Genomic DNA, 21,339 nt, shown 5'->3' with positions numbered 1-21,339 from the left:
ATGCCAGCAAAGCCACAACACAAAACAATATATTAATTGCACTATAACGGTGACAAACAGTGCCCACAAACTGTTAGGGCCTACATAAAGCTGTCCCAACAACAGAGCTTTCTTTCCAGCACCACCCTGGACGGTTCCGACCTAGAATATGTGGACAACTATAAATACCTAGGTGTCTGGCTAGACCAGGGGTGTCAAACTCATTCCACGGAGGGCCTAGTGTCTGCAGGTTTTTGGTTTTTCCTTTCAATAAAGCCCTAGACAACCAGGTGTGGGGAGTTCCTAACTAATTAGTGATGTTAATTCATCAATCAAGTACAAGGGAGGAGCGAAAACCCGCAGACACTCGGCCCCCCGTGGAATGAGTTTGACACCTGTGGGCTAGACTGTAAACTCTCCTTCCAGACTCATATTAAACATCTCCAATCCAAAATCAAATCTAGAATCGGCTTTCTATTTCGCAACAAAGCCTCCTTCACTCACGCCGCCAAACTTACCCTAGTAAAACTGACTATCCTACCGATCCTCGACTTCGGCGATGTCATCTACAAAATAGCCTCCAATACCCTACTCAATAAATTGGATGCAGTCTATCACAGTGCCATCCGTTTTGTCACCAAAGCCCCTTACACTACCCACCACTGCGACCTGTACACTCTCGTTGGCTGGCCCTCGCTTCATACTCGTCGCCAAACCCACTGGCTCCAGGTCATCTACAAGACCCTGCTAGGTAAAGTCCCCCCTTATCTCAGCTCGCTGGTCACCATAGCAGCACCTACCTGTAGCACGCGCTCCAGCAGGTATATCTCTCTGGTCACCCCCAAAACCAATTCTTCCTTTGGCCGCCTCTCCTTCCAGTTCTCTGCTGCCAATGACTGGAATGAACTACAAAAATCTCTGAAACTGGAAACACTTATCTCCCTCACTAGCTTTAAGCACCAGCTGTCAGAGCAGCTCATAGATTACTGCACCTGTACATAGCCCATCTATAATTTAGCCCAAACAACTACCTCTTTACCTACTGTATTCATTTATTTATTTTTGCTCCTTTGCACCTCATTATTTCTATCTCTACTTTGCACTTTCTTCCACTGCAAACCAACCATTCCAGTGTTTTTTTTATTTGCTATATTGTATTTACTTCGCCACCATGGCCTTTTTATATTTTTATTTATTTTTATATATATTTTGTTTGCCTTCACCTCCCTTATCTCACCTCACTTGCTCACATTGTATATAGACTTATTTTTCACTGTATTATTGACTGTATGTTTGTTCTACTCCATGTGTAACTATGTGTTGTTGTATGTATCGAACTGCTTTGCTTTATCTTGGCCAGGTCGCAATTGTAAATGAGAACGTGTTCTCAATTTGCCTACCTGGTTAAATAAAGGTGAAATAATAAAATAAAATAAATAAATCTTGGCCAGGTCGCAGTTGCAAATGAGAACTTGTTCTCAACTAGCCTACCTGGTTAAATAAAGGTTAAATGATCTGGCGGACTCACTAAATAGAAATGCTTTGTTTGTAAATTATGTCTGAGTATTGGAGTGTGCCCCTGGCAATCCGTAAAAAATATATATATACATACACACACAACTTGCCGTCTGGTTTGCTTAAAATATGGAGTTTGAAATTATTTATACTTTTACTTTTGATATTTTACTATATTTTAGACTTTTACTCAAGTATTTTACTGGGTGAATTTTACTTGAGTAATTTTCTATTAAGGTATCTTTCACTTTTACTCAAGTATGACAATCGGGTACTTTTTCCACCACTGAAAGTTTCTTGGAGGTTCTCAACTAAGAAGAAGAGAGCAATATGTGAATTAATATCACAAACAGAATTAGTTATAAGCTGTTTTAAGAGGACACCCCCCCCCCCCCCCCCCCCCATGCCCCTCATTCACTGCCAGTCAACCTGTCATGGCCCATCGAAACTCCACCTAGACTATATAGAAATTAATTTTACACATAATAGTTAGCCTAAAGACGACATTAAATTGACAATAGTCTGATGGGTGACAATGATCAATTGTCAAATTGTACATGAAGAGACGGGCACAGCTTCGAATTGACAGAGGCAAGGGAACAGAGCGCCAAAAAGTCACTTTTACAAATACTCCCACAGTCACATGCAGGTAAGACATTTTGATTTCTATATAGTATCAGAAAGGGCAGATTCTGTAGTTTCTAAAACACCTTTTAAATAACTCAAATTGAAGAGGTGAGCTTTTTCAAAATATCACTTTTCCAAGAATAACCGCTGTTCCAAGCGTCCAACATGTGATCACTCGCAGCAGCATTGTTCAGGCTTGCACAGCTTAGTAACATAAAAAATAGGCTATTCTGTTCTTTTGAAATGTTTACATAATGTTTCTTTGTAAAATGCCATTTTGATGGATTTCTTTAAAGAATTCAACTCTTGAATTGTTGCGTTTTTTGTTTTTTTACATATAGCCCACAGCAGGGGTAGACAACCATATTCCTAAAGTCCTGCAGGTACCAAACTGAGCTACTTGTGCTGGTCATACATTCAGTGTTGCCAACTAATTTTCAGGGTAAATTGCTAGAGGCAGGTTGATTTGTTGCTAAAAGTTGCTAAATGACGTTGTGATGTCATTGCGTGATAACGTACAACTGCGTCATTACGTAGAACACACAATAACGTTACTCAAATTGCAAAAACGTTACTCAGCTCGGCAAAAAATATGATTTGACATTTGTTCAGGTACAGACTCCCACTCTTTTCTGTACAATTTTGATTGAGACATGTTGATTGACGTAAGTTTGTTCAAGATCAAACATTCATGACCACCTATATTCATTGGGTTTGGCTCCTCGAACCCGTACTACTGCTGCTGAAGTCAGCCAACAATGATTTGCAATTTGCTGAAATTGCTGCTGCCTGGGCACGGGCTGAGCGCCTGCTGCTGACGTCACGCACAATGCACTTTTGCAGCCAGGCACGTGTGTTGTGACTGAGTGTGTGACAGAGAAAATCGTTTTTGTGTCATTTAGAGGGAAAATGCGTGCATTTTAGCATTTGAGTCAGTTTTCAAAAGTTGCTAAAAGTTCCAAATACATTTTTAAAAGTTGCTAAATTTGTTGCTAGGTGCTGTTTGAAAAAAAGTTGCCAGTGTAGTCTGAAAAGTTGCTAAATCTAGCAACAAAATGGCTAAATTGGCATCACTGCATACATTACACAATCGTAACAACTTGGACGTGCTCACGTTTCCTGATTTCCTTGTCACAAATCTTTAATTCAGTCCATTCTCAACCCTTGGATGTGGGCGCTCACATTACGCGATTATTCCCTAGTTGATCCTGCCCTGCGTTTTTCAGTTGTCGGAGGAAGAAAATTCGGACACAACAGCAAGCTGCTTCATTAGTGTGCATTACTATGTGCAGAAACAGAAAAAAAGAGACTGGGGAGTAGAATATGGACCCACAGACATGGAGAATATGGACTGTCTCTTCTACGGCGGGAATTTGAGGCAAAATAAAACTTTTTAAAATAAAGTTATAGCCTAAAGCCGGTATGTGTTGTTGCTTTCCTCCTTGCTGTCATTGTTTTGGTCTCACATGCTGAGTGCTCATTGACTACTGAAAAATGTTGTAGATATATTCCAATGAAGTTAGATCAATAATTGTCATTTAAATATACACGTAGGAAAGCCTTAAGAAAAAGAATCCACTTGTTTAGAGAAAAATTTAGTTAATTTTTGAGTAAAGTAGTAATATGTTGGATGAGTGTGTTGGGGCAACTCGCCCCCCCCTCTGGGTGCTAGGTACCCCTTTATGGTAATGAGGGTGTTTAGACAATGACTAGCCCAGTTTATCCTAACTTGCTAACTAGCAACTTCACTAGCAGTACGAGATATCACACCAAAGAAGCCATTAACGATAAGTAATAAACTAAAGACGTCAATTCAACAAGCATATTTCACACCACAGGCTGCTGAATTTAAGATAACTTTTCTTAAATTTTGATTTCGGCACAAATGAAAATGTGGCACCCCCATTTATTGATGTTTCAGCATTGTCTCAATATGAACAGTCCGTCGTTCAACTAGCCACGTGCGACACTCACACGCCGTTTTAAGCCTACTAGAGTTAGCGGCAAGCGGACAAGCAATATCCTCCGTCATAGTAAAGATGAAGCCTGAGCTGGATAGCTTTAGAAAAATGTATCTATACCTTATGTCATGCCTTATTGGAATGGATTTATTGATAATATCTGTTGGGAAAAAGTTTGGATGTTGCCACACACATACCTACTGGTTAACAAAATTAAGGAGGTTTCCTTTAAAATTATTCATAAATATTATCCTGCCAACCACTATATGAAGAAGTTTAAGGAAAACATCAACTCAAATTGCTCCTTTTGTAATGACCACCCAGAAACAGTGTTGCATCTTTTTTGGCATTGTATACATGTAAGAAAATTGTGGCAAGACATCAGTAGATTTATAATTGAACACATTTATGAAGATTTTACACTATTGTGGAGAGATGTACTGCTTGATTCTTTACATACGATAAAAATATGCTGAAACATTATGTAATTCATTTCATTATTCCTTTGGCCAAATTTCATATACACAAATGTAAATTTACTAACAAAAAAAACACATTTTCTTACCCTACAAAAAGAAATTGAACTGTATATTGACACTATTAAATACTCTACTAACAAAAAAAAGCTGTTAGAATTGTAAGTAAGTATGTCACTTAAGGTCCTTGTGTAATTGTAATGTGATATTGTACCCCCTAGCTCAATTGTCCATTATATATAATCTATATATACTTGTGTTCCCTTATGTACTTTCTGTATTGATTTGTTGTTAATAAAAATAAAAAATAAATTAAAAGATCGCTTTAGAAAACCCTAAGTAGATCTAGCTTCAATCCCAGTATACCTATCAGGGTAGCTTAACCATTGCCTACAGTAACAAACTAATAAAAATCCTATTATGTTCTTTAAAAAAATCTGTATTCTGTTACCTAAAACCTAAATAAACAACCACATTTTTCCCACTAGCAAATATTACATTTATTTGACTTAAAATCTTGACATCCAAAAGACTCATCATTGGCTCGAAGTGGGGTACCTTGAGGCTAAGACATTTACATTTAAGTCATTTAGCAGACGCTCTTATCCAGAGCGACTTACAAATCTAAGACCATAGTACATATAGTACATGCTGGAGTTCCAAAAACACCTCTAATCAGTTTAGAGGTCCCTGTCTTGACAAGACTGTCTCCAAGACCTATGTTAAAACTACACAATTGGAAAGACAACTGACCTTGAGTAGTTGTCTTTCCAAGTGTGCATTTTTTATATGCGCCTTGGATACTAAATTGCTCCTGCTGCCATCTTGAAAAGAGGTTGTGAACATGGCCTTTGCACAGGTATATTATGGCTATTCATCACCCCATACTGTTTGAAATCATAGCTCATTGGATTTTGGGGGGGATTTGTGCAGGAAATGTAAAACATGCTAACTTGGGTGATGATGACTTGCATGGGATTTTTGTGACAGAAAAGCCAGATAAACAAAACCAACGCATAGCTTGCCATCTCTCCTTGTCCAAAGCCTGCTTACCGGGTAAGCGGAAAAACGATTTAAGTTTGTAATTTGGATGAACTATCCCTTTAACGTTGAACAAAAACGATCCACAAAGCAACACAAGCAGTGAGTGACATTTTACGAGCCATCATTCATCAACAGCGGGGTCTATGGGTGTCTGTGTGGAAAAGCCTCTTGAGGAAGAAGAGCTGCAGGTAGCCCACCATGATGATGACCACACTCTGTACCGCAGACCACCAGGTGACGTAGTTGTAGTTGAAGAGGAGAAGGTAATGGTCCGCACCTCTCCTCATGCGAGCGTAGTTGTAGTGCCGCCACATGTGTAAAATGTGACCTTGTATCTTGTTGGTACTCTCCTAGAAAAAGGTTAAACATAATTGATGACATGTTTTCTAATCTGTTCAAATTGACATTATCAACTATAAGCTATAAAGGCTCAGTGTACGCTCCGGTTGTACAACTGATGTAAAAGGCATTGGACACAATGGTTGTGATGCATTATATTTTTCAGGAATTGTCTGCACAACAAAATGTTTACACAAGCACTGTGGCGACACCACACGAGTAGTGTAAATATTTGTGTGCAGACAAACTGATCAGAAATATCCTTCAGATGAATTGTGAAAGTCCAGAACCCTCTAGTGCAGGGACATCATGTACCTCAATGTTGGACAAAGTGTTGTTGAGGACTTTTTCTCCTTCCTTTGTCTCTCGCTGCATCTCCTCAGCACCCTCATAGTACACGCCGAAGTTGAGAAAGACTCGGACGCCACCAAAGTGGTTCTTATAGTTCCCCAAGCACATCTGATAAAAACCTAGAGATCGCAAATGGTTAATTCTCATCAACATGACAATTAGCTTATGAACATAATACAAATGAAAGATCACAGATGTCTGTGACTTTACCGGTCACTTCAGTTCGGAAGTTGATTTCGCCAATGGTGTTGTCTGTTGAGGCCATGAGGGCCCCTTCTGGGGAAATGACAGTCACGTAAAGATGGTTGTCACTGGCTAGTCCTGTCACCCACTGGACCTGCACACACACATGGAACATTGCACAGCCATAATTACCTGATGTCCCTTGATAAAATGTGTTATTTATGCACTACTTGATCTTGGTAAAGCTACTGTTAAACACACACACACACAGCTACCATTTTATCACAAAATGTATTTTTAGTCTTCCATTCAGTTATCTTAGTTCTATGTTGAAGCTAAGCAAAGATAAGAAGATAAGGAGTAAAATGTTTAGCTAGCTGATAAGTCCAAGGTCATGCAATACAAGCCAGGTTCTATAAAGTTACTGGGGTATTATTACATGATAGCTTGTTCCTATACTCTTCATCAACTAAAAGTTATCTTCAAACGATATTATTGTAGCACATTTTATTTGCACAATACTGCGCAGATCATTTAGCAAAGGCAGGGAGTAGTCCCGAAAAGGGGGTTTGAACTTTGAAATTTGTTCTTAACTGACTTGCCTAGTTAAATAAATGTTAAATTTTTTAAAAAAAACTGTAAAATGTGCTTACCATGTAGGTTAGGTAGAAGTTCCCACTCTGGTGTGCAAAGTGCCAAAAGCACTCTAGCCCCGAGGCTGGCACCACGATGGCAAAGGCATATCGATCGGACCCTCGGAACAGGTTGTGGTCCTTCAGGCCTAAGCGGGGTTCTGTCTTTTGTCCGCCGCCCCCATGCCCCATAAGGAGTATGACGAGAACAGAGTACCACACCTCAACTTGCATGGTCTGCATTCATACACTCACAAAACTCATACTGTTTGGGAGTGGTAGACTAGAGGTAGCTACTTTTTGTTTGAGCCAATTATACAATACTGTATCACGCCCAGGAGAATGATTAACCACAGTTGTGTTCATTAGGCACCAAACAGAAGAAAACTGAGTAAAACAGGGAGGAACTACCTGGACCAGTTCAAATAAGAATTGCTAATTTTCATTTTCCATTGCGTACTGTTAAGCTTGTCCCATAATGAACACGACCTAATTGTGTAAAATAAAAAGGTGCTCAACGGTAACGCGCTGCTAACCATCACTGAGTCAGAACACAGAAACTCAAATCCACACCAAATATATGCACTGGAATGACATTTGTCAAAACGTGTGCGACTTTAATCAATTCCAAAATAGATATATAGGGAGCAGCTCCCATTAGTAACACTTACATTAACAACAGGGTCGGGGTCAATTCGATTTTAATTCAGTCAATGTAATGGAATTTAAGGCTGCGATTTTATCCGATCAGTGGTAGATCAGCGTAACAGCGCACTTGAAATTCAAAGGTCATTAGAGATTGAGCCAACATATGCAGTATTTACCATGAATGCAGTCTCCACAAATGCAGGAACATTGCCTTTAAAAGGTGCATAGCCGAAAAGGGGCGATCGGATTGAATCCCGGCCTTAATTGTTGACGGCGTTGTTACTGGTTGACTGAATTAAAATGGAATTCATCCCAACCAGGGCACATGAGGGCACTGAATAATAAAAGCACCCAGGGACTCAGCAGCGAGATTTCTCTGGTGCTTCTGTAGTGGGCTTGGTGTTGAAGAGCCTCTTGAGGAAGAAGAGTTGCAGGTAGCCCGCCATGACGATGACCACACTCTGGACCGCAGACCACCAGGTGATGTATTTAGAGTTGGAGAGGAGGAGGTAGTAGTCGGCGCCTTTCCGCATGCGGCCAAAGTTGTAATGTCGAAACATGTGGAAGACGTAACCCTCCACGCGATGGGAAGTCTCCTAAAAGTGGTTTGGAGAGTAGTGTTGTTAAAACGTTATTATTATTTAACACCAACTGACATGGTTAATGCTGGATATATTACTCAATGAATGTATTAGGCCTATATCCAGACATATATTACCGTCATTGACTAAGTCAAATTGTGTAAATGTAAAAATGACATTTTAGCAAGTAGTTACACCTACAAGTATTTTACAGTATGTTGTCGTTTGTTTGGGCATGTTCACATTTTAGTAACGTATGATATTGTCACAGGTGTGACGAATGCCCTTATTACTGTCCATGCCCATATATTGAGAGTAATGTGACTGGTTCTCTATGTGATTGTCTCTCTTCAGAACCCTTGTTTCCGTTGTTAGAGGTGTGGTCGCCCAGGTGCAGGGCTTAGTGGCTGAGGAGGTGTTGGATTTTCTATCATTAGTATTATGTTGATGGAATGATGACTAAAGATGTGTTATGTTTTCCCTGCACTGAAACAGGTTTTCTGTTTGATTTGATTGTTTTGTGTTATATCCTCCCTCCATTTTGTTTGCAAACCTAAAGTCATCCTAAACCTAAAGTTATCCTAAACCTAAAGTTATCCTAAAGTTATTATGGAAGCTGAAACTCGGAGGGGGAGTGAACCTGCCTTGTGGTGTATGCGGATCTATGGTACTGAACTGAGTTTAGTCACAGCCCTCAGTCACAGCCCTCAGGGTGTCACATTTAGCAGCAGTCGGCAGGGTTTGGGACTCAATGAGTGGCATAATATTGAACTGTGCTGGCCATGTAAGGTATAACCCCTGGGTAGTCTACCGCATGTTGTCACCCTACAGGTTGTTGAGGCCTCAGGCTGGTGGAATTGGTTGCTCCCTCCCCCCTTTGCAACCACTCCGAGCATAAACAGGGGCCCTATGGACAAGTTATTATGGTAAGCTACAACAAATCATGGAAACGATTTACTAAACTGAAATAAAATGATTACCAAAAAAATGTAGTAACCCCAAAAGCTTGTTTTTTAAGCTTTTGGGGAGTAAATCTGCTGGGTAAATGAGGCCAGGATATGGCAACGATTCAGGAGATAGCTTGTCTATCAATAGCTAGCGGGGAAAATTTGTCTAGGTAGCCAACTTGATTCTTCGTACCTGTACTACTAAAGTTAAAAAGCATCCGTTTGGTGTAAACATGGGTGAGATTTCTTCCATCATATTTTTGTTGCACCAGTCTTGGCACTATTCCTTTTAAATCCATGTCACATTGAGATTGACTTTCTAATTTAAATCTAACCTATGGCCTGACCCATTACTTTATTTATTTCTGCCCACACCCCAGTTGCAAGAACTGCCATCCCAAACAACAGCAGGAATGAACAGGGTTCACAGGATGACAAAGGACACAAGATCAGTTGGATAACAAAGCAAGCACCATCGTGTAAGAAATATCTTCCTTTGTGTACAATCAGTGAAAGCATTACCATGTTTCTCTCAATACCACAAGGATGGCTCAAGTAGCAGTTGGTCTAGTGCTGTAGGTTGGTTCTTTGAATGCAGCAGGTAATCATTCTTAGTCATTACTTAATGTATTTGGTTTATTTATCAATTCTGGGGTCAATTTGATTCATTGTTTATGTTAAGATTTGTGAAATTTTAAGCGTTACTGTATTTCTTATATTGCGCTGATCTTTGAATTCTGATACTTTGTCAATCTGTGTAAATTATTCAAATCTGATGGTACACCTCTTCAATACGTTCAGACCACATAATAGGTCAACAATATGTGATTATACAGGTATACTAAATCGTGATTTCAACTGGTTATTCAGTACAGCACCGTAACGTAAAAACGCAGCCATCGTGTTCTGGAGTCGGGTCTGTAAGAGGAGTGGCCTGGAGGCTGGGCCAAGGAAAAGTGAGCAAGTGGAGCTAAAGCCATGCACCCAAGGTCTCAGACAACACAAGGAGGGGTGTTGCAGAGCTCCCAATCACATAAGGGAGAGAGCGAAAAATGAGCCTGTTACTGACTGAACCATAACGACTTTAAAAAGAGGACATTTGAAAGAAACTGACTGATTTAAATGTGATTTTGAGTAAGAACTTCAGCCAATTGTTTTGTACTTAATTGCCCTAAATTTATATTTACAAAAAAATGTGGAAACGTTACATTTTTTATGGGCAAGTTTGTCACAGGTGTAACAATTAGCCTCCATTGCTTATCACACATGCATCTGCCTTCTGGATTGATCCTGTAATTTCATTGGCTGTTTCTTTAAATACCATATTTTTTTGTTTGAGGTGTTGCTGTCTAAGTTGAGAGAATATATTTGATTTATCTTGATTTGAAGTTGAATTCATGTTTAGGTAGTGCTTCTCTCGAACTTGCAATAAAACCTGTTTTTGTTTGTATATTTCATGGCGTTCTCCTGTGTGTTCCTTGTCCTTTGACCAGGCTTAAAAACGAGTAGTCTGAGGTTGGTGGAGAAGGAGAAAATACAATGTGTAAACTTGCAAGTTGTTGTTGACCTTGATTTTGACACTTAACCCAAACTTTTAAGCACAGCATTTGTAACATATTGTACGAATTGGATGATGTAATACACAAAAAACGGGGACCTGTTTTGGCTCGTGAGCACCACTTTCAAAATTACTGGCTGAAATTATACAAAAGTTCCTGAGCATTACTTTAAGAACCTGCATGATAGGCAGAGCTCCCCATGCTCTTTAAACCTCACAATATATGATATGTGATATTGGACAATAAGATATTGTTGTGTGTATGCTGACCTCATTAATTTCCATGTAAATGGACAAAAGTTATTGTAACATATTGGATCGCACATGCAGTCAAAACCCAAATAGAGCATTACCTCTATGGTGGACAGAGTGTTGTTCAGGTCTTTTTGGACTTTCTTCTTCTCCTCCTCCTTCTGTTTCTGTTGGTCATCAGAACCATCGTAGTACACCCCAAAGTTGAGGAAGATCTGCATGCTGCCAAATCGGTTGTGGAAGTTGCTGAAGCACATTTGATAGAAACCTAGAATTCAAAATAAAAATAAGTTACATACTTCCACCACATTTCAAAGGGTGTACTACGTTTTTTTGTTATGCACCTCGTGTGTGTGTGCACGTTCAAAAGGAGGAACAATGTACCGGTCTCCTCGGCTACAAAGTTGATTTGACCCGTAGCTTCGTCAATTTTGGACAACAGCAAGCCTTTAGGAGAGTTGACAGTGACGGATAAGTGTCTGTCGTTGCCAACACCAGTCACCCACTGGACCTAAACGCAGACAGATGGCTCTCGTTCACTGTCATATGGGACGACCATGTGCTGCAAACCATATGTTGGGGGCTCTGTAGACTGCCTCAGTAAATGACAATGGAGTAAGCCCTGAACAGATTGACTTTTTATCTGAATATTATATATTTTAAGACTTTTAATAAAATGTTCAGGCCAAGCCAGGCAATAATTATTAGGCATAACTGACCATGATAAATATTTTGCACAAAAATATATCCTGTTATTGTACTACTAAACTGGAATAACGTCTTACCATGAAAGTCAAGTAGAAGCGCTCCCCTTGGTGTGCAAAGTGCCAGAAGCACTCCAATCCGGAGGCACGCAGCACGACAGCAAAGTCATACTGGTCCGCTCCCCAGAACAAGTTCTTGTCTGCTGGTAGGTCCGGATGGGGGTCCGCCAAACCCTGACCCCCCAAACCCAATAGAGCCAGGAGCACAACTAAGGATACCCCACATAACATGGCTGGTCCTCTTGAAAGGATACGTATTTATAGCAATGAGGTGCAGGTTGTTACTGTCTGCCAGTGTGGATGTGTCGTGGCTTGTGGGACAAGAAATTATTAACTACAACCCATACGTCTGCTTCACTAAAAAGGTGGGGCTCCGGGGTGAAGTTTCCCCAAGGTACAGATCTAGGATCAGCCCCCCCTTTATACACAACCAATAGTGGGGGAAGTGCAAAACTGGCCCACGGTCAGCGTCTAGGGGCAACTTCATCCTACTCCCTATGATGGGTGGAGTTGTGTGGTATGGGAAAATACAGGTCCTTTCACATATGGCGTTGACAAAGCTGGTCCCAGTTCCCTCCCTAGCCTTTCCCCTCAGCCATAACCCTTTAGTGTTTGCAGATCTGAATCTGGTATAAGAATCTGAATCTGGAATCAGGTATAAGCAGTGTAAAAGCTGAAGCTTCCATTATATTGCTTCCACCTTAGAGATCTGCCAACATTAAAGGGCTACAAGAAGGGGAAGGGAGCGAATTGGGACCAGTGCTTCACATACGGCTTTCTGTGTACAGCAAATCATTCACCAGTTCCAAGTGGGCTTTTTGAAGTGCTGCATACTGGATTACCACTCTTATCTTCTATACAGTCAGTAATATTGACAAAGAAATCAGGATTTTAGAGGTAGAAATTAAGTTCATTTAAAATGGGAGCCCGGTAAAAGTTAGCAAGAAAGGGTTCAAAACAGAAGTACATAACATACTCTATAATCTCATAACAAGAGCATTTAAAAACAGCCAAGTCCTCATACATTACTTTATCCAGTCCATTAAATGTCCAATTAAAAAAATCATAACGGTTAAATCAGAATTATTTTAAGATCAGTATGATAGGAACTTCCCCTGTATACATAAGAGAGTATAACATAGGAGTGTATAGCATGGAATACTTGAGGGAAGCACATGCACATACTTTTGTGTGAAAGCTCATAAGGTTGTGTACAGTACTGTATTTAGACTTGATAAAGTAAATACCATACAGTACCATGTAAGCTTTTGACTGTTTGAGATAATCATCGACTCTGCTGGAGTCACATAGTCCATTACACACAAATTACAATTTTAATAAGGTAGACTCAGCGTTTTGACGTTGCCACGACCAGCACCGCAGACATTGAGATAAGTGTGATGCAAGACTTGGCTCTCAGAGACACACAGTGTATCTGCCAATATGCACGGGTGTGCTTCACGCTGCTAAAGTGGTAGCTACGACGTCACCAAAACAGCAGAAAAGTTTAGCCTCGCGCTGCAACGCTCTTAGTTGTTGCGGAAATTGGCCCAATATTGCTGTTAACTTCGTGCAACACTGAGTTAACCTTTAAATTAGAGCACAGTTTAAAAAAATGATCATAGCATTCTTACTTCCTATTAAAAGAACCATGATGCTAACGTTTGGCTAATGAATCCAGTTCCTATGCCTTTAAAAATGGTCAACTTCACAGCAAATTCGTCAGACACATTAGTAAAAGTTGATGTGATTGCCTCATGCAGAATCCAAACTGCTGATTATAGTAGTTCTCTACCATCTTGCTGCCATTAATTATTCATATGCCTCCTTCCCCACCCCAACTCATCGAACTCCTACAAGTGGTAAACACACTTTTTTGGTATGCAAAAACAGGATTCGCCAGCAATATATCCAGCAATATACTGTTTTCATGAAAAAAAGTATGATATGGTTATAGTAGTGGTTAACACCAATTCCAGCGCATTGTTTTTCCAGAGGTGCAGCAATCTACGGCCAGGGAAGGACACTTAAGCCTAATTTATAACCCTACATACGGATGCAAGATCTCCAATTAGCTACGTAAAATGGCGAACCCTACATAGTTCCGTAGCCAAAATACACAGACGTGTGCAGTCCAGCAATTTGTAACTCGATACAAGTACAAGATTGTCATTTTGAGTAGCTAATTGAGTTCTTGCGTTGCGTATGTAACGTGAGGTATAAATTAGGCTTTATTCACTCACCCCCCAGAGTGAGGAAGAGCAGAAAACAACAAGTGTCTTTAAAAGGAAGTCAATAACTAAACAACAGAACAGTCCTCTTGAGATACAGTGGATCCTCCCTTTAGGCGGCAATTCAGGAAATGTTTACTGTGTAGTAGGTTGTGTTTCAGTCTGTTTTAGGACTACAGTACACTTTCATTTGATCTTTAAACAGTTTTCGATGGGTCTCTTGATCTTTTGATTCCTGCTCCATGTCAGCTACAGGGAGACGTGATGTTCAGAAGCACCATTGTCCATGCGGATGTATAGAACTTGAGTCTTCCTGGTAGCTGGCTCGTGTTCATTAGGGCACGCAATGGAAAATATTTAGCAAAATAAAACTAAAATCTACGTTTCTTATTGGACAAGTCCGCATAGTCCCTTTCCTGTTTCAATCCGTTTTCGTCTGTTTGATGCCTAAATGAACAGGACCCTGGTGTCAGAGACCGGTTCCGAAGATTGTTCCAGACAGTTCCTGTACGAAGCTGCTCATAATGTGAGAGGTCAGACTGAGAACTCGGCGCCGGCTTTCCGGGAGCTAGTGGTGAGTAGCCGGCGCAGTCGGAGACCGGCAAACGGGTTGATCCACAGCAGTGACGGCTGGCCCCCAAACACGCTCCTCATGCCCTCCCAGCGAACTTGCCTCTCCCACGTGGGCTTCTCATTCTTCAGACGCTCAATCTCCTAGTAACACACACACACACACACACACACACACTTTCAACTTTTTCAATAAAAGTTCAGCTAATGGGCAAATAACCACAATGGTAAATTAGCCTGCCATAGGTCACGAGTCTCATCAACATCACCACCACTAAGTTTCTACTTTCTTACATTATTAACAGTTTTATGAAGGAGGCTGATGTCTCATTTGTAAATAGGCCCCATTTCCCTCCTGATTCTATTGACAAATGGGACTTCACTACCATGGCCATGTGCTTGTTCAGAGGGGCAGGACACTTGGAAACAAATCCCAATTATGCAGAATAGAGAATCTTATTGTTGATAGAACTGGTCAATGTAGAATGGCGTTCTGTAATGCCTTTGCCCTACTGAATAAGCCCTGCATGTCTATCTATGGTTTGTCTATGTGGTTTGGCTCCTCACCGTCTTGTTGCAGATGGAGTGGACCTGAGAATGTAATGTATAACATGGAAACAATTCTTAATCATGCACAATACTCTATCTACATTGTATATCTAAGGTCGTGTGTTCAATTCCCACAAGAATCACATAACACAAATTGAAAACGTAGGCAATCACCGTGCAGAAACTTACTTAGGATAAAAAATGTAATTTAAAAAAACGTCTGCTAAGTGGCATATACTGTTAATCTCCTCACTGTCTCATCATTGCAGATGGAGTGGACCTGAGTGCCAAACATGATAGCTGTGAAGCTGAGGAAGAGGAGGCCCTCAAGGCAGAGGAAGATCATCAGCATCACCGTCACCGGAGGGGAAAAGTCACTGCACTCTGGAGGGGCAGAAACATCATCCAGCATAATGACATCAACACTGACCTCAATGTAGTTATATTTGAAGCTGCAATCCTGAATTTGAAAATCAAAAAACGGCTGCACCGCCACTTGGTTTGCTATAAAGCTGAGGGATGGGGCAAAAGAAAAATAACCACTATCAAATTCATAGATGGAGCTGTGGATGCAAAGAATGATAGTCCACTAAATTAAAATGGTAATTTTAAGCATATTTTGAAGCTGTAACATTTTCTGAACAAAGACTTTGTTTACAAGCAATCTTACAATGCTTATCATAAATAGTCACCCCCTTGGATTTCTTCACATTTTATTCTGTTACAAAGTGGGATTAAAATGGATGTAATTGCAATTTTTTGTCAATGATCTACACAAAATACTATGTAATGTATATATGTTATTACATTATTTTTTAAAAAATGTTATACATACAGTTGAAGTCAGAAGTTTACATACACCTTAGCCAAATACATTTAAACTCAGTTTTTCACAATTCCTTACATTCAATTCTAGTAAAAATGCCCCGTCTTAGGTCAGTTGGGATCACCACTATATTTTAATAATGTGAAATGTCAGAAAAATAGTAGAGAGAATTATTTCTTTCAGCTTTTTTTTCTTTCATCACATTCTCAGTGGGTCAGAAGTTTACATACACTCAATTAGTATTTGGTAGCATTGCCTTTAAATTGTTTAACTTGGGTCAAACATTTCGGGTAGCTTTCCACAAGCTTCCCACAATACATTGGGTGTATTTTGGCCCATTCCTCCAGACAGAGCTGGTGTAATGGAGTCAGGTTTGTAGGCCTGACTCGGAGTTTAAATGTATTTGGCTAAGGTGTATGTAAACTTCCGACTTCAACTGTACATACACACACAGACACAGACACACACAACCAGTCAAAATTTGACACACCTGCTCATTATTTGTCATATTTTCTACATTGTAGAATAATAGTGAAGACATCAAAACTATGAAATAACACACATGGAATCATGTAGTAACCAAAAAAGCATTAAATCAAAATGTATTTTAGATTCTTCAATGTAGCCACCTTTAGCCTTGATGACAGCTTTGCACACTCTTGGCATTCCCTCAACCAGCTTAACCTTTCCAACATTCTTGAAGGAGTTCCCACATATGCTGAGCACTTGTTAGCTACTTTTCCTTCCCTCTGCGGTCCAACTCATCCCAAACCATCTCAATTGGGTTGAGGTCGGGTGATTGTGTAGGCTAGGTCATCTGATGCAACACTCCATCAAAATCCTTCTTGGTCAAATAGTCCTTACACAGCCTGGATATGTTTTGGGTCATTGTCCTGTTGAAAAACAAATGATAGTCCCACTAAGCCCAAACCAGATGGGATGGCATATCGCTGCAGAATGCTGTGGTAGCCATGCTGGTTAAGTGTGCCTTGAATTGTAAATAAATAACTGACACTGTCACCAGCCAAGCACCCCCACACCATCACACCTCATCCTCCATGCTTCACGGAGATCATCCATTCACCTACTCTGCGTCTCACAAAGACACGACGGTTGGAACCAAAAATCTCAAATTTGGGCTCATCAGACCCAAGGACAGATTTCCACCGGTCCAATGTCCATTGCTCGTGATTCTTGGCCCAAGCAAGTCTCTTCATATTATTGGTGTCCTTTAGTAGTGGTTTCTTTCCAGCAATTCAACCATGAAGGCCTGATTCACACAGTCTCCTCTGAACAGTTGATGTTGAGATGCGTCTGTTACTTGAACTCTGTGAAGCATTTATTTGAGCTGTAATTTCTCAGACTGATAAGTCTAATGAACTTATCTCTTGGTCTTTTTAGCATTCCAAGTGACGCTGGTTGAGAAAATGCCAAGAGTGTGCAAAGCTTTCACCAAGGTGGCTACTTTGAAGAATCTAAAATATATTTTGATTTGTTTAACACTTTTTTGGTTACTACATGATTCCATAGTTGTTATTTCATAGTGCTCCCATTTTATGTGTTGTGTTGGATTTTCACCAAACTTAACACCTTGTATTTAGGACTTCACCATGCTCAAAGGGATATTCAGTGTGTGCTTTTTATTTTGCCCTTCTTTGCGAAGCATTGGCGAGGCTCCCTGTTCTTTGTGGTTGAATATGTGCTTGAAATTCACTACTCGACTGAGGGACCTTACATATAATTGTGTGTGTGTGGTATACAGAGATGAAGTAGTCATTCAAAGATCACGTTAAACCCTATTATTGCACACAGAGTGAGTCAATGCAACTTATTGTTTGATAATTATTTTAAATGTTTTAATTACGAACTTCTCTCATCGCTGCAACTCCCCAACGGGCTCGGGAGAGGCGAAGGTCGAGTCATGCGACGCTTCTTAACACCCGCCCGCTTAATGCGGAAGCCAGCTGCACCAATGTCCCCACCACAAGGAGTCGCTAGAGAGCGATGAGCCAAGTAAAGCCCCCCCCAGGCCAAACCGTCCCCTAACCCAGACGACGCTGGGCCAATTTTGCGCCGCCCTATGGGACTCCCGGTCACGGTCGGTTGTGACACAGCCTGGGATCGAACTGGGTCTGTAGTGACGCCTCAGACCGCTGCGCCACTCGGAGGGCCCATTGTGTGATTTGTTAAGCAAATTTGTGCACCTAAATTTATTTAGGCTTGCCATAAAAAAGGGGTTGAGATACTTGTACACCCATGACATTTGAGTTATTTATTTTTTATACATTTGTGAACATTTATATACATTTTCTTTTAACCTTGACATTATGGTGTATTTTATATAGATCCGTGACAAAATAATCACAATTAAATCAATTTCAATCCCACTTTGTTATGCAACAAAATACTTATGATGGGTACAGTATTTTGGCAAGGAAAATCCCAGATTGTGTCTTTAAACAGGGCACATTGAAGTCAATGTAGTTGTATTTAAAAAGGAACAGTATATTTAGACAACGACTCATATAATGACACTCACCACTCCACTGGACTTTGACACAGGTTACGAACTGGTACCCACTCAGGGTGAGAGCGTGGGTGGAGATCATCGCTATGTACATCTGAAAAAAAGAGAAGGAATTATGATGTTTCCTTGTAGCAATCAGTTAACAGGGACTGTTTGGTTTACGGGCTTTTATGATAAGCAAGGGGAGAAGATGCCACAAATAAAGAGGACAGCCTAATAGTTGTCAAACCCATTGTTCCCATGCAAAACTACACAATAGCACAAAATAGGGATGTCAGTCACAAAAAAAAAATATATTCATCATTTTGCCCTATTAGTTGATTAATTGGACTGATGTACTAGAAATGCATTTCGCCATTTCCATTGTGCATCTGGACTTAAACAATGTGGATCTGAGATGGAACTCACAGTGAAGAGGACAAAGAAGCGCTGGTTGTTCTCTCCGACACAGTTGTTTACCCATGGACAGTGGTGATCCATCTTACGGATGCAGCGCTTACAAATACTACAGGAGAAGGAAACAAAACCATGGTCATTAGGCACCAAACGGAAGAAAATTGACAGGGACTACTTGGACTGCTCCAATACAAAATTGTCCTTTTTGTTTTCCATTGCAAAAGTTTTTCTACAGTGTGGACTAATGAACAGGACCCAGCATATTGGTCCGAAATAGGGAATTTTGCCTAGTTACTCGACCAGGAAAAAACCCTGGCCCTAGATACCATAAAGCATAATACAGAAAGCACACAACGCATTTCTTTCTCACCTGCAGTGGTGGGCTCTCTCAGGTTTGATGCTGCAGCATTTGGGACATTTATAGATGACTTCTCCTGGTTTCAGCTTCAGGCTCTCCATGTATTTCTTGGTGGCGTTGCCTTTGGGCACAGCTCCCTAAAAACAGACACAAGGATGGACAGAATGGACACAGGCAGACTGAGGAGGACATGTTTGGACAGACTCATTCAAAACTTCAAGGAAACTCCTCGTAAGTCAGTTCTTTCATTGCTAATAGGACAACACACGGTTCCTATAATGTGCCCATGAACATCAGAGTGCTCTCATATGACATTCTTTCTGACTGCTTATTTTACTGCTTATATGGTCCGTCTTGCCCTCCATTCAAAGTCACTCCCTTTTTCAAGTCACCCAACATTACAATGCATCCTCGCTTCTTTGTTACGGTGGGCCCTAATGAGCACGGCCCTGCAGTGGTCAGTTCACTCACCGGGTCGGTGAGCATGGTGCGCAGGTGCGAGCTGAGTGCCAGCACGGCCAGGCAGTTGAAGACCACGCCGTTGACCACAGCGTACCAGAAGCTCTTGGAGGGCAGCAGCATGACAAAGGTGACCACAAAGTCGGCGTAGAGCACCAGGAACCAGGTGATGAAGGCACAGACCATGCCACAGCCGTCCTGGATGAACCACACCCGTTCCGCTTCCCCTACTGTGGAACCCGCTGCAGCCTCCTCCCTGTCCAGCAGGGGGTGCTGTTGCTCTACATCTCGCAGCCGATGACCTGAAGACATGCTGCCCTGCAGGGAGAGACAGAAGAAGGGAATATGAAAGCACAGAAAGAAAAATATAGTATTTGTTCAAATAAAACACTTTGGTCTAATTGTGGACATAGGCTATTAAGCCCTACTTCGTGCCCATTGACTAATTAGGCATACTTTGTACTCACCTTTTGTTAGTGTCCTTTAGAGTGCCATTGTGTCCATTGTGTCCAATCTTCAGCACTACTGATGAGAGCATCCAGGGCCTGACTTCTCAGGCCACATAGTTGAAAGTGAAACAGCCTTGCTGTAACAGGGGTGTATTCATTACAGAAACCATTTACAGTTTAAGAATCAAAAGGAAGCAAACAGAGAAAATGGATCGAAAGGGGGAGTGCCCTACCTGGGGTGTATTCATTACAGAAACTGTTGACCGTTAAAGAACCATACGGAAGCAAACAGCAAAAATAGAGTTTCTATTGGACACATTCAGGTAGGTCCCTCCCCGTTTCGGTTGCTTCTGTTTAAGCGGAATGAATACACCCCTGAATTTGTCCAATATAAAAACTCTCGATTGCGTTTCCATTTGTAATAATTTCTCCAAACAATTGCAAAACTAGCGTTTCTATTAGACAGATTCAGGTAGGTACCGGCCTGTTTGCGGAACCTGTCCAATAGAAACGGACATTTTGGTTCGTTTGGCAACTGTTTTGTGTAATGATTACGGTGACAGTTCAACAATCCATATCTATAAATCAGAGGTCAACATCTGATCCAGTAACAATGTTGTGTGCACAGCAGATGGAATACCATTTGCACATCATTTTTAAACAAAGACCTTTGAGAATATGGCATTATGCAGCTTGCTAGCTAACGACGTCGTAAACACATAAAAAGACAGCTAGCTAGCCCTCCGTGGTGGTTGATGTTAATAGGTTGTGCAGTAGCAAAGTTCATTCAACTACTTACGAAACAAACGATTGACATCCGACAGTAGTAAGCTAGTGGTGTCAAACTTATCTCCTTGACTGATGATGGTTAGCTAGGTAACGTTAGCACTTCTAGCCAGCTGTCGGCTAACATTTACAACTGTCTAACATTAGTGAGCAGCTGTAGGTATTTGCGCTAGCATTATTAACGTTAAATATTAAGTAACTAAATGCTTACCCTTAGACAGTTTACAAGTTTCCTTCTGATGGAATAAGGCTTCAATTTCATTCATGACAGAGCCCCACTCAAGGCAAGTAGCTAGGCTAACGCTAGCTACACAACAATGTTTGGGAAGGT

General features: G+C 40.8%; 3 protein-coding genes across 4 annotated transcripts; all 3 read right to left on the bottom strand.

Moving 5' to 3' along the window:
- Positions 1–4,872: 4,872 nt before the first annotated feature.
- Positions 4,873–7,366, bottom strand: LOC120066111 (transmembrane emp24 domain-containing protein 6-like). The gene is made up of 4 exons (XM_039017234.1): positions 7,129–7,366; positions 6,503–6,629; positions 6,257–6,411; positions 4,873–5,952 (listed from the first exon to the last, which is right to left on the bottom strand). Exons 1-4 carry the CDS (start codon positions 7,348–7,350, stop codon positions 5,731–5,733), a joined length of 726 nt encoding a protein of 241 aa, XP_038873162.1. The 5' UTR covers positions 7,351–7,366; the 3' UTR covers positions 4,873–5,730.
- Positions 7,367–8,090: 724 nt separating this feature from the next.
- LOC120066110 (transmembrane emp24 domain-containing protein 6-like) lies at positions 8,091–12,735 on the bottom strand. Its single transcript, XM_039017233.1, has 4 exons — positions 11,879–12,735; positions 11,478–11,604; positions 11,195–11,361; positions 8,091–8,351 (listed from the first exon to the last, which is right to left on the bottom strand). The coding sequence occupies exons 1-4, from the start codon at positions 12,086–12,088 to the stop codon at positions 8,115–8,117; spliced, it is 741 nt and encodes a 246-aa protein (XP_038873161.1). The 5' UTR covers positions 12,089–12,735; the 3' UTR covers positions 8,091–8,114.
- Positions 12,736–12,821: 86 nt separating this feature from the next.
- LOC120066108 (palmitoyltransferase ZDHHC7-like) lies at positions 12,822–21,339 on the bottom strand. 2 transcript variants are annotated; one of them, XM_039017230.1, is made up of 8 exons: positions 21,220–21,339; positions 20,241–20,359; positions 19,786–20,091; positions 19,327–19,451; positions 18,969–19,065; positions 18,573–18,654; positions 15,461–15,591; positions 12,822–14,802 (listed from the first exon to the last, which is right to left on the bottom strand). In XM_039017230.1, the coding sequence occupies exons 3-8, from the start codon at positions 20,083–20,085 to the stop codon at positions 14,623–14,625; spliced, it is 915 nt and encodes a 304-aa protein (XP_038873158.1). In that variant the 5' UTR covers positions 20,086–20,091; positions 20,241–20,359; positions 21,220–21,339; the 3' UTR covers positions 12,822–14,622. The 2 variants fall into 2 exon arrangements, with proteins under 2 accessions (XP_038873158.1, XP_038873159.1); XM_039017231.1 differs by having other exon boundaries at positions 20,241–20,355; positions 21,220–21,336.

The sequence above is a fragment of the Salvelinus namaycush genome, chromosome 21 (assembly GCF_016432855.1).
Source record: "Salvelinus namaycush isolate Seneca chromosome 21, SaNama_1.0, whole genome shotgun sequence".
Lineage (NCBI taxonomy): Eukaryota > Metazoa > Chordata > Actinopteri > Salmoniformes > Salmonidae > Salvelinus > Salvelinus namaycush.
The sequence above is the reverse complement of the archived record's forward strand: the minus strand, read 5'-3'. Positions and strand labels throughout refer to the sequence as shown.

Bases quoted from the DNA above. Each gene is read 5' to 3' on its own strand.
- LOC120066111 (XM_039017234.1), bottom strand. From the start codon at position 7,350: ATGCAGACCATGCAAGTTGAGGTGTGGTACTCTGTTCTCGTCATACTC. The intron at 6,412-6,502 runs GTAAAGTCACAG...TGCGATCTCTAG, and splicing joins CTTCCGAACTGAAGTGACCG to GTTTTTATCAGATGTGCTTG. The intron at 5,953-6,256 runs GTACATGATGTC...ACCTTTTTCTAG, and splicing joins ACACTTTGTCCAACATTGAG to GAGAGTACCAACAAGATACA.
- LOC120066110 (XM_039017233.1), bottom strand. From the start codon at position 12,088: ATGTTATGTGGGGTATCCTTAGTTGTGCTCCTGGCTCTATTGGGTTTG. The intron at 11,605-11,878 runs GTAAGACGTTAT...GTCTGCGTTTAG, and splicing joins GCTTCTACTTGACTTTCATG to GTCCAGTGGGTGACTGGTGT. The intron at 11,362-11,477 runs GTACATTGTTCC...TTTGAATTCTAG, and splicing joins CTTTGTAGCCGAGGAGACCG to GTTTCTATCAAATGTGCTTC.
- LOC120066108 (XM_039017230.1), bottom strand. From the start codon at position 20,085: ATGTCTTCAGGTCATCGGCTGCGAGATGTAGAGCAACAGCACCCCCTG. The intron at 19,452-19,785 runs GTGAGTGAACTG...GTCTGTTTTTAG, and splicing joins GCACCATGCTCACCGACCCG to GGAGCTGTGCCCAAAGGCAA. The intron at 19,066-19,326 runs GTGAGAAAGAAA...CTTCTCCTGTAG, and splicing joins GAGAGAGCCCACCACTGCAG to TATTTGTAAGCGCTGCATCC.